The sequence below is a fragment of the Dacryopinax primogenitus genome, assembly GCF_000292625.1.
Source record: "Dacryopinax primogenitus strain DJM-731 SS1 chromosome Unknown DACRYscaffold_24, whole genome shotgun sequence".
Taxonomy (NCBI): domain Eukaryota; kingdom Fungi; phylum Basidiomycota; class Dacrymycetes; order Dacrymycetales; family Dacrymycetaceae; genus Dacryopinax; species Dacryopinax primogenitus.
Genome location: NW_024467221.1, coordinates 425,574 through 435,996, shown reverse-complemented (window position 1 = coordinate 435,996; position 10,423 = coordinate 425,574). Strand labels below are relative to the sequence as shown.

The 10,423-nt window shown below is 53.1% G+C and overlaps 4 protein-coding genes across 4 annotated transcripts; 2 read left to right on the top strand and 2 right to left on the bottom strand.

Annotated features, from left to right (window-relative positions):
- Positions 1-422: 422 nt before the first annotated feature.
- DACRYDRAFT_18908 (uncharacterized protein) lies at positions 423-1,606 on the bottom strand (the record flags this gene model as incomplete). The annotated part of the gene is made up of 4 exons (XM_040771405.1): positions 423-725; positions 831-976; positions 1,028-1,067; positions 1,244-1,606. The coding sequence occupies 4 exons, from the start codon at positions 1,604-1,606 to the stop codon at positions 423-425; spliced, it is 852 nt and encodes a 283-aa protein (XP_040624095.1).
- A 1,026-nt stretch (positions 1,607-2,632) lies between these two features.
- DACRYDRAFT_102576 (uncharacterized protein) lies at positions 2,633-3,251 on the top strand (the record flags this gene model as incomplete). Its single annotated transcript, XM_040767642.1, has 2 exons — positions 2,633-2,739; positions 2,787-3,251. 2 exons carry the CDS (start codon positions 2,633-2,635, stop codon positions 3,247-3,249), a joined length of 570 nt encoding a protein of 189 aa, XP_040624094.1.
- A 742-nt stretch (positions 3,252-3,993) lies between these two features.
- DACRYDRAFT_119658 (uncharacterized protein) lies at positions 3,994-5,910 on the top strand (the record flags this gene model as incomplete). The annotated part of the gene is made up of 6 exons (XM_040770838.1): positions 3,994-3,999; positions 4,048-4,065; positions 4,109-4,605; positions 4,675-4,770; positions 4,826-4,993; positions 5,044-5,910. The coding sequence occupies 6 exons, from the start codon at positions 3,994-3,996 to the stop codon at positions 5,783-5,785; spliced, it is 1,527 nt and encodes a 508-aa protein (XP_040624093.1). The 3' UTR covers positions 5,786-5,910.
- A 541-nt stretch (positions 5,911-6,451) lies between these two features.
- DACRYDRAFT_59429 (uncharacterized protein) lies at positions 6,452-8,150 on the bottom strand (the record flags this gene model as incomplete). The annotated part of the gene is made up of 9 exons (XM_040775560.1): positions 6,452-6,588; positions 6,643-6,712; positions 6,767-6,808; positions 6,855-6,979; positions 7,053-7,288; positions 7,345-7,437; positions 7,508-7,659; positions 7,712-7,954; positions 8,007-8,150. 9 exons carry the CDS (start codon positions 8,148-8,150, stop codon positions 6,452-6,454), a joined length of 1,242 nt encoding a protein of 413 aa, XP_040624092.1.
- Between the last annotated feature and the right edge of the window lie 2,273 nt (positions 8,151-10,423).

Genomic DNA, 10,423 nt, shown 5'->3' with positions numbered 1-10,423 from the left:
TGACCATCCAATCCTTCCAGCAGGTTCCAGCACATGCCAAGGTATACCAGCTACTTCCATGTCATAAAGGCTTAGTCATGTCTCTTGACCAAGCAATGAGCTGGTGCCCTGACAGCAATACAAGGCTCATTTGGCAGGCTGCAATTGCCTCTCAAAGCAAATGATTCCAGAGACTGGCGCAGGCTGCTAGAAACAGTATTCTGCTTGCACCAGATCAGGGTGTGCATGGTTGGTATCAACCAGCTGAAGACAGTATACAAGCCAATCTGGACTGAAACAGAGGAGCAGAGGAGGGTATGGAACAAGCTAAAGGACATGTGTTTCCCTGACATTCATAAGGCAGATCAGGTGGCTACGTTTCATTATGTTGTGGTAGACGAGCAGTAACTACTAACAAGGCTGCCCTCAAATAATGTGCATCCTTAAGGCTGCAAGGCCTCAGCATGGGGAGGGGCATTCATAGACTGCACAATCCAAGTGCCCATGTTCCCCATACCCATCATCATTGTCCTCATCTGCTCCTGGTACTCCAGCTGTGCCTTCATCATGTCAAGTTCTTGCTGGACACCAAGGTGGGCATGCACATCCTCCAGGAGCCGCACATGAAGACCTTCGATTATCTTGTCTTTGTCACAGGAAACATCAACAAGCTCCTGCTGCTTGTCATGGAGCTGAGCCTGGAGTGCAGTGATCTCGCTCTGGAATATGGCATGCTCAGCCTGCACCTGAGGATTGAAGGTGAGACAAACATTGGACAGAAGCACCAGATGGTCCAATTGATTTCAGGATTTGGGCAAATCCTTAACATGATGTCATTGCTTGACAAGTACCTTGCTTGCAGGACTCAGAGTGTTTGTCACTGGAGTCAAATACATAGGCTGCACAGCCTTCAAATGTTCCTCATGGTCTGAGGTGGGCCAGTTGAGTACATCTGAGTCATCCCCCCCATCTTCATCTTGTAAGTTCCCCATCTTGACTTCATTTTGAATGAGGAGGTTGACTGCTTTGGCATGTCAGATGGCCTCACTCATTTTGCCCTTGCCCATGGGCTTGGGAGCATGTGCAAGCTAGAGCAGTGTGAGTTCAGAGGATGTGCATCCTAACATGCAGCAACATACTTCAAAAAATTTGTGTTTGATGCTATCCAATGTCCTCACCAGAGTCAAGTGCTCTGCCCAATAAGACTGCATGCCTGCAAAATCTTGTCCCAGTCATCCAAACTGATAGGACAATGCTCCTCTACCAGATCAATCAACCTGGAGAGCTCAATGTTGGTGTAGCCCCTTGACCCCTGAGGCTGGCCTTTGCTGATGTGTTTCTGGCTTGGTGGATCTTTGCTGGATGGTTGTGTCTTGTGTTTGGTGGAAGGGGCAGCCTGCACAGCCTGTGGAGGAACACAAGCAGGTGAGTCTTCAAGGTGCAGGCCAAGAACATGGTTTGATATGTTGAAGAGGGAGGAGGAGGGGTAGCTTGAGAAAGACAAGGCTGCATACTGAGGGAATGAGGATGGCTGAGATGATGGCAAGCTGGTAGCAGACAGAAGCATAGGCCACGGGGGTAAAGATGGCAAGGGTGCATAGATGTCCTCTTGAGTGGGGTCCATCATTGTTGTTGATGGTAGATGATGCACAGCCTAACCATGTGCATAATGTATGACACGTGTGGCGCAGCCTTGGGACCACATGCAGAAAACATCCGTGAGGATCTACCATGCTCAAAAAAATCTGCGTGAACCCTGAGCATATCTGCATGAGGCTCGGAGTTTGAAAATGTGCTTCTGTCACCCCGGCATGAGCAAATGCCGCAATCTGCGTATCTGCGTGGGGCACGCAGATCCTACGGGATGTCACCCACTGTGGCAAGGGGGGGGGAAGTCTACGGTCTGAGCGTGGAGAGTGCCGCATGTTGAGTGAGCACTGCCTCTCGTTCGAGTATACCTGTGCATTCTAAGCAGAATTGCAACGACCATAGAATGTTTCAGAAACTTGTGCTCATGTTGAATTGGTATAAGCAGACATTCCTCCTTGAAACAAAATCAATTAATTGACTGTGTCCTCTACATGTCGGAGAGAAGCTCCGACGCAGGGGTTCGTCTCCAGGCGCTGAAATGAAAAGACTCCTTCTGTTTAGTAATTGTATCCCCGCATGCACGACCTGCCTCAAAATGCCTCAGCTGTTGCCATGTACGCTGAACTCCCATATGCACTCCGTCGTAGACTGGATGACATCCCATAGCCCTTGATACCTAAAATGGAAGCAATTTAGAGGGGTCCAAACTATCCAAGGAGAAATGCGTTTCCTCAACAAACCCAATTTAGTTGTGCGAGAAGTCAAGGGGGCAACATCGAACAGTGTATCCTCGTCAAACAAGTCAGGTCCATGCTTTACCTCGTCATCACCTTGCTCCAAAGACATAAAAACCCGTGAGATTGGACAGGTATTGCCCCACAGCTGGTCTCATAGTGCTGGTCACTCACACCTTCCAAACAATCCACTTTTATCCCTTCAACACCTACTCAGAAAACCCAATCTCTCCAAGTTACACCGTTGTCGTCATAGAAAACCCAATCTCTCCAAGCTACACCGTTGTCGTCATAGAAAACCCAATCTTCCAAGTTACACCGTTGCCGTCATGCGTATTCCCGTCATCCTCTTTCTCGCACTCTTCTCGACATCTGTCTTTGCCCACCCTGTCCAGACGTTCACAAGTGAACTTTCATCGGAGGACGGATCTCCTTGGTGAGCTTGTTGCCCCTTGTTTTGAAGATAGGCCATGACCCTCGTAGGAAGCGAAGCCCCGTGAACCCTACGGAGGAGCAGAGACGGACAGAACAAGGCGCCCACCTTTGGAGGGCTTCCGGACTCGCCAACGACTTCGTCCAAACTCACAAGAAAAATTTTGGTCAGGCAAGAACGGCAAGGCACGCTGCGCGCCTGGTAATGCACGGAGCACAAAAAGATCACACACAGTCGGCAAAGACAGTGCAGGACGAGAGGACACGTTTGGGCCGCAAGACGCCGGGCTCGCAAGCATTCAAAAGGTCGAGTAACCGTCTCAAGGAGGCACACAACAAGCATACGACCAACCAGCATGCGCTTATGACTGCGACATCAGACTATCAGAAGACTCAGGAGACATATGATGAGGCAGAGAAGGACTACACAGCAGCCAAGCTCATTAAAAGCGCGGTTGACGAAAAGATTCAGACACATGTGGATAATAGCCAACGACCTCCCCCATATGAATGAGCGGGCAGCAACAAACGGCCTAGAACACCTTCGAAGTGGTCGATCCAACGATGTCAGACGTGCACAAGAAACGGCCCTAGCAGAGTGAGGGTAATATGAGTTATGTTGACAATTGATTGCGGTTTGTTATCACGCTGGAGAAGCGTATAAAGCCATGGTGTGAGGAGCGTGCTCCAAGAGCGACGAGCAGACCGTCGATCTATGAATCGAGAGAGCACTCGATGTTACACGATGATTGGCATTTCAGACACGTACGCCATAATACCACCACGGAGACTTACCAGAGGTGGCGTTGACCATCCGCGTCCTTCCTCTTCCAAATCTCGCCAGCACCCGAAGTCTGCAACCTCCGTCAAAGCTTGTTTGCAGCCCAATTGTACCATGCGTCGCTCAAATCAGCGAAGCAAGACGTATCCATCAGAGTGGTGTTGAATATGGATGGATAGACTTTGTGAATACTGTCGAGTCAGCGTTCATGAGAACTTGAAGAGAGTGCGTGTCATGCACGTGGCAGTCAGGGTCCCGCCGTTGCGGCATGTGTGCGTCTGGATGGAGGGCGTTGGACAGGGAATATAAAATATGAATGGTTGGACGCCAGGGGTAAGGGGAGGGCAGCACACGTTTCTCCTCTTTACCACCATATACTTGCTTGGTCTTCACTGGGGTCAATTGATTGCTTTGTACTTGTGAAATAGACAATACGCACTTGGATCTTCAACACACAAGACCACGAAGGGGAACAGGATGTCGGTGCGTCTGCTCTTTCGCTATCTGATTAACCCACACTCACAATTCCAGCTCGGGAAACTCCGCAAAGTGCGTATCCCCATCCATCATCTATAATGCTAACACTCCTCAGTGGGGCAAAGGCTTTGCAAAAGACCTAAAAGGACCAGACTCTCCCCGTTCCCCATCACCCGCTTCCTCACCTCGATCCCCGCCCGAGATGGAGCTTTCATCAGCATTCGACGACGACCTCCTCGCGCTCGATTCTGACCTCCAACTCCGCCGTCGCGGGCTAGAAAGGCTCGTGCTCGTCTCCCAGGCCTATACTCGCGCCTTCTACAAGCGTAAGGACCTGCCCGACCCTGCCGCTCCGCTGTCAAGTATAGGAGGGATGAAGAAGCTCAATCCTCAGGAATCCCTTGCTCTCCATTTGCAGGCATACGGGGATGCGCACGGGGAGACGCCGTTTGGTCGTGGGATGGCAGCGTATGGACGGGCGAGGGAGGAGGTGTATGTCGCTTGGCGAGAATGGGGCAAACGATGGGCTGAGGGATGGGAGGGCGCGTTGGAGAGCGGGCTGGGGATGGTCAAGGAGGTTCAGGGCATGAGGAAAGGGCTCGAGAAGAAGAGGTACGTCATGCATCGTTATCCCCCTGCTTGGCACATACCCTGTACTGCTTTGGGCTAACATGAACCCAGACAAGCGCACGAGACGAGCGTCAATCGACTCCAGCGAGCAAAGGAAAAGAACGCGGAAGCGATGGAAGATGATGTTTCGCGTTCCTATTCGGCGTAGTACGTTCTCCCTTCCAGCTATTACATCCCCCCTGCCTTACCAGCCGACCTCCAGCGAAACAGCCCTGAGCACCGTCCAGTCCCGCGTGCTAGAGATCGAAGAATTCGAGCAGTCCCTCCTTGCCCGAACCGTCCAGCTCGTAGAGGAAGAACTCGAGTTCGTAGCCGTATACCGGGACGCACTCACAAGTGTCAAGGACCAGCTTTTAGCGGAAGGGATCGCGTACGTCCCCTCCTCCCTTTCCTATTGACCTGCTATTAACAAGAATCAAGCGATCACAGGACAAGCATGCCCAAACGCTCTTCGCGCGCTTCTCTCGCTCCTATCCCACCCTTCGGACGTCGTCTCTCCGCCCGATCGCTACATTCCTCTCACTCCCTGCACTCCCTTTCCCCTTCCATCTCCCTCTCCTCGGATTGTACCTCCCCCGCCCCATCAACCTACCACCAACGTGCGCACTCCCATACCTTGAAGAGGGAGGGCAGCCGTAGATGGGGCGGCGAGACAGGCTGGGCAGAGGTCGCTGCCGAACCGCCAGAAGAGGACGAGTTGGCGGAACATGATCCCTCAAACTGGAAACCGAGCAATACAATGGTGGATCCTCTCCGTCCCCCACTCCCACGAAAGCCGCCATCAAGACATTCCTCCCTAGGCAAACTTCAGATCCCGCCGCGTACGCCCCCGAGATCTGCACCCCTTCTGGGCCAATCAACAGCCCGCCGGAAATCGTTGATCCAGACGGACGAGTCCGATGGAGGACCGGACGAAGAGGCGAGCGATGCGGACCTCCCAGGTGGGGCAGGGGACCGTCAGCCCTTGTCGGCGGGGACGACCCGTGCGCCTGCGTTGCCCCCCAGCCTGCCGCCGCGCCGCGCTCAGAGCTTGAGGGTCCCCCCACCTACACCGCCTAGGAACGGAGGATATGCGGCCTCGATCGGGGCTGGATCAAGAAAGGAAAGGGCAGAGGAGGCCGTCAAGAGCCCGTTTGATACTACGGATGAGAGCGATGCGTAGTTGCTGAAGTTGCCCGCAGAGGTGTGTGAAGAGACTGCCTGGACTATGTTTTTCTTTTCTTGAGGCGGTCAGACACCCGTTGTTGAATGTTATGTATGCTGCTAGGTAAAAGAATGAAATATCCGCCAACCTGGTGTCCTCCCACCTAGCGACGCCATGCTAACCACCCATCATCACATCCTCAGGGGATGTCCTCATGAAACTGCCAAGTCCTCAGTATGTATATGCTGGCCTCATGGGCCTGGGACTCATCTAACTCCCCGACTTCACTAACGGGTATTCGGTGAATGGTCTGCGTAGGACGCCACGGTATGAGAGGAGGAGAGGCAGTGGGTGACGCAGAATGATGGTTGGTAATAAACGCTGGGCACCGATAGCCCTGCCTCTGGGTCCCTGCTCGCAAGAGGCATTTGAGGACAGCTCATTGCCCTGGTGCATGAGAAAAGACTACTAATAAACCCTTGCCAGCCTTGTCGTGTCGTGCTTATTTATAACAACAAACGAGCAAATTGTTACAGAATACCCAGCATGGCTTCGTACAAAGGCTCGGAAAAAACACTTCAAGGGCTCAATTCGAACAGCAACTTTCATTCCTCCATCAGCAAATCTGCTCCCCTCATACGTCCTTTCTTCCTGATTCCACATCAGATGGGTGGCGCTTCCAACTCAAGCTGCCAGCTTGAGTACAAACAGCCCACGCTCCATAGAGTTCACCAGCAGATAGCCGCTCTCGAAATACGGGTATACGGACCATGTACCGCCAAACTCGACCACACCGCCTTCGGCATCATCCTCTGGATGTACTACGGTGGGAGTCAGTGTTGTGCTCGATTTGCAGCGGGAGGGGAGGGGCGTACCGTCGAAGAACCCGATTTCGCGGAAGGATCCGCCAGAGGGATCTTGTGCTACGCTGGAAACATCGATGATCTGAGACAAGCCGATGAGATTATCTGACAGAGCCTAACATAGCGGGCGGCGCACCCTCAGCCCGCTCTTGTAGTTCGACTCAAACGCGAGTCCTTTCTACAGGTCTGAGCACGTCTCATCGGGGGACGGAGGAGGGGCATACGTGGACATAGAGGTTGTGGTCGATGCTCTTTACAGGGCTCTTGTAGTACCCTGAGAGGACGGGTTTCTCGAGGCTGCGGATATTCCATATGTACGTCGTGGTGTGGTTGTCTGCTGCCCAACCTGCTCTGCGTCAGTACTTTACACAGGCAAAGGAGCGAGATAGATGATGCGAATGGACAAAGAAGAAAGGACATACCTCGCCTCTCGAGCTCATCAAGCTCATCGTCAAGCAGCAACCAGCTCTGATCCAACTCATCTACCACCCACCCTTGATGGGAATACGTGACACCGTAATACGGCGTGCTGCTGATGATCCGGCTCTCACTCGGGTTGGTGATGTCCCATATCGTGAGCGAGTCCTCGGCGTAAGCATAGCAGATATCATGCCCTTCGAAAGCGGTATCGGGGCCGTGGTAAGTCAGGCATTGGGCACTGCAGGGAGGGGAAGATGGTTAGGAGGTGTGGGAGGGGGAAGAAGTGGGACGTACTCATGCACGTAGCCGTCTTCAGAGGCGCACCCTAATTCGATTGGGTGGGCAGGATCGGTAACATCGAAGAATATCATTCCAGCCATGCACGTCCTGCACTCATCAGCTGCGATGCTACTGGGTATGGAACCCGCAAGAACCGGGAAGTGGGGATAGGACGTACCCGTTCCGAGGGGTGGAACCGACGGCGGCGATAAGGTTCTTCTCAGCGTGGGAGACGATATTGTGTGACCTTCCCTCGGGGAGGGGATAGACGGCTGTCAGTTCCGAAGTGAGGAACGTCTTGGGCCCCGTGCGGAGGCTCGTATCCAACAACTACTCCCACAGTCAGTTGAGTCCTTGAAGTGGGGAGAAAGGGGGGGCACACCTGGGTCAAATCAAACACCTGGATCCCGTGTCCCTCTGCCTCGCTCCCTATGTATGCAAAGTGCCCCAGAACCTTGATATCCCTCCATATACTCGTAACACTTTGCGTTGCCAGCCTACCGAGGTAGAGCACTTCCAGGCCGGAAGGCGAGGAGAGCAGCTCGACGAACGCGGTGCCATCCATTTGGCCAATGAGACCGAACTCGCGCCCACAGTGGGTCCAGCCCCAGATGTCGTTCCCTATCTAACGGGGTGTGAGTAGAGTAGTTGATGGAAGTGAAAGATGGGAGACGTACCCGCTCGGTGGAGCCTAGCAGTGCGTGGGGCATGAAGTAGGCGAGATCGACACCGCTGCACGCATATGTGCTCCTCTCGTCCTCCAGGTTGCCAGAAAACCCATTCACGCAAGGCGTATACTTCCTAATCGCGTCCAACGTCATCGTATCCCACAGATTGCCTGGGACGGGGTCGGCACGCATCCCTGCCACGGCGGCGGACATGCTGTCCATGAGCTGCATATGGACGTGGCCCTGGGTGTAGATCTCCTTGGAGGCATAGAAGTCGGTTTGATGGTTGAATACCACTTCGGATGTGCGTCGAGGAGCGGTGGCCCCTTGCACAGAGGGGAGGAGTGAGAGCAGTGCGAGACGGTACATGGTCGTTGTTGATAAGGAGGAGACCGACAGCGTCGAGTGCCTCTCTGGGGGTATATATTGACCTGAATGCTTATCGCTGAATTCTTATCGTTGCGCGTGTGACCTGGACGGTCCATGTGTCATTGTAAGGCGTCAATCGGAATATCAATCCGGCTTACCTCTGCCGCCACGACACGCATGCCTTAGAATTAGCCGTGAAGATGGTTAGGAGGTGTGGGAGGGGGAAGAAGTGGGACGTACTCATGCACGTAGCCGTCTTCAGAGGCGCACTCTAATTCGATTGGGTGGGCAGGATCGGTAACATCGAAGAATATCATTCCAGCCTTGCACGTCCTGCACTCATTAGCTGCGATGCTACTGGGTACCTAACCCACAAGAACCAAGAGGTGGGGAGAGGACGTACCCGTAGGAGACGATGTTGTGCGACCCTCTCTCAGGGAGGTCGGGGAGGGGTAGACGGCTGTACTCACCTCTAACGTCGACGTCTTCGGCCCCGTGCAGTACTCCCCGTGCGGAGACTCGTATGTAACAACTACTCTATTACCTATTTTATTTAGCTGTATATGCTCACTTATTAGTGAAACACATCAGGTCCATGTTTTACCTCGTCATTGCCTTTTGAGAAAACATAAATCGCAAGATTAGCCAGGTATGTATTGCCCCAGAGCTGGTCTCATAGTGCTGGTCACTCACACCTTGATCCGAACAATCCACTTTCCTCGCTTCAACCCCTACTCAGAAAACCCACTCTCCCATTGCAGTGTTGTCGTCATGCATATTCCAACCATCCTCTTTCTCGCACTCTTCTCGACAGCTGTTTTTACCCACCCTGTCCAGCCATTCACAAGTGAGCTTTCTTCGGAGGAGGGATATCTTTCGTGAGCAACGGCCCATCGCCCTTTGATTTTACGATGAGACTTGTCATTGACTCGCATTGTAGGAAGCGAAGCCCCATGGATGAGGGACAGTATCCTGGGGCAACATCGAGTGGCCCTTCTCATCACAACAGCTTGCAATCACCAGTAGACAGGGAGCAGCACATGCAAGAAGGCTCAAGGTTGCATGAAGCCGCTCAGCAGGCCATAGACGTCAACACCAATCAAGGGTCCATTTTAGCCAAAGCACTACATGAAAAGTAGCTGACAGCTGCTGCATACCCACCAGCAGCACAGGAATACATTTGGTCTGAAGCAAACACCTGGCGTGCACATACCGAATGGTCTGCAACCCCTGAGGGCTCGCCAAGCTGGGAGGACATGAAGACCCCGCTACGACACGGCAGCCGAAGAGCATCGGAGGAACGGCATTGCGCTTGACAAAGCGAAAAGAGAAAGGCACGACGCACACGCTGCATACCAAGCTGCAGAAAGCGAGTACAAAGAGACTCTCAAAGCTGCAAACACGGCTGTTGTTCAGCGGAAACAGTGGGACGTGGAGAATGCACGCTTAAATTACTTGGATGCACATCAAGCCCACAAAAAAGAAACACAGAAACTAGACCATCTTCGAAGTGACCCATCCGGCCATCATGACGTACAGGGGCAAGAAACCATCGTAGCGCAGCACTTACAGGTGGTGGACGAGACTCAAGAAAAGTTTGCCCTTCACCAAGCATCTCTTCATCACTCAGCACTTCGATAGTAAAGCGAATACTTATGGTCTCATACGTGCCTCACGTAGCGCTCCACCCAGCAGACCCGCTTGGCTCATCTTCAGCCGCCGCGCATAGCTTAAAGCGCTACGTCCGATGCGCCAGTATGTGAACGACACGAGTCCGATGAGCGGCACGATACAATAGAACGCGACGGGATTTCCCTCCAGCCCAGACAGCAGGTTCATCCCGAAAATGCTGGCGATGATTCCCCCGGCGCTGAATGCTAGCGTAGCCATGGCTACCCGGATTTCGAGATGGAGGAGGCGGTTGCGCGCTGGACGGAATCAGAAACAAAGGTCGTGAATAACTTGGAGGACACACTTGACGACAGAAGCAAATTAATATGCGACGACGCAGCCTGCAGCCGAGATATATTCTGCTGCGCTGTCGATGCGAGTGATGA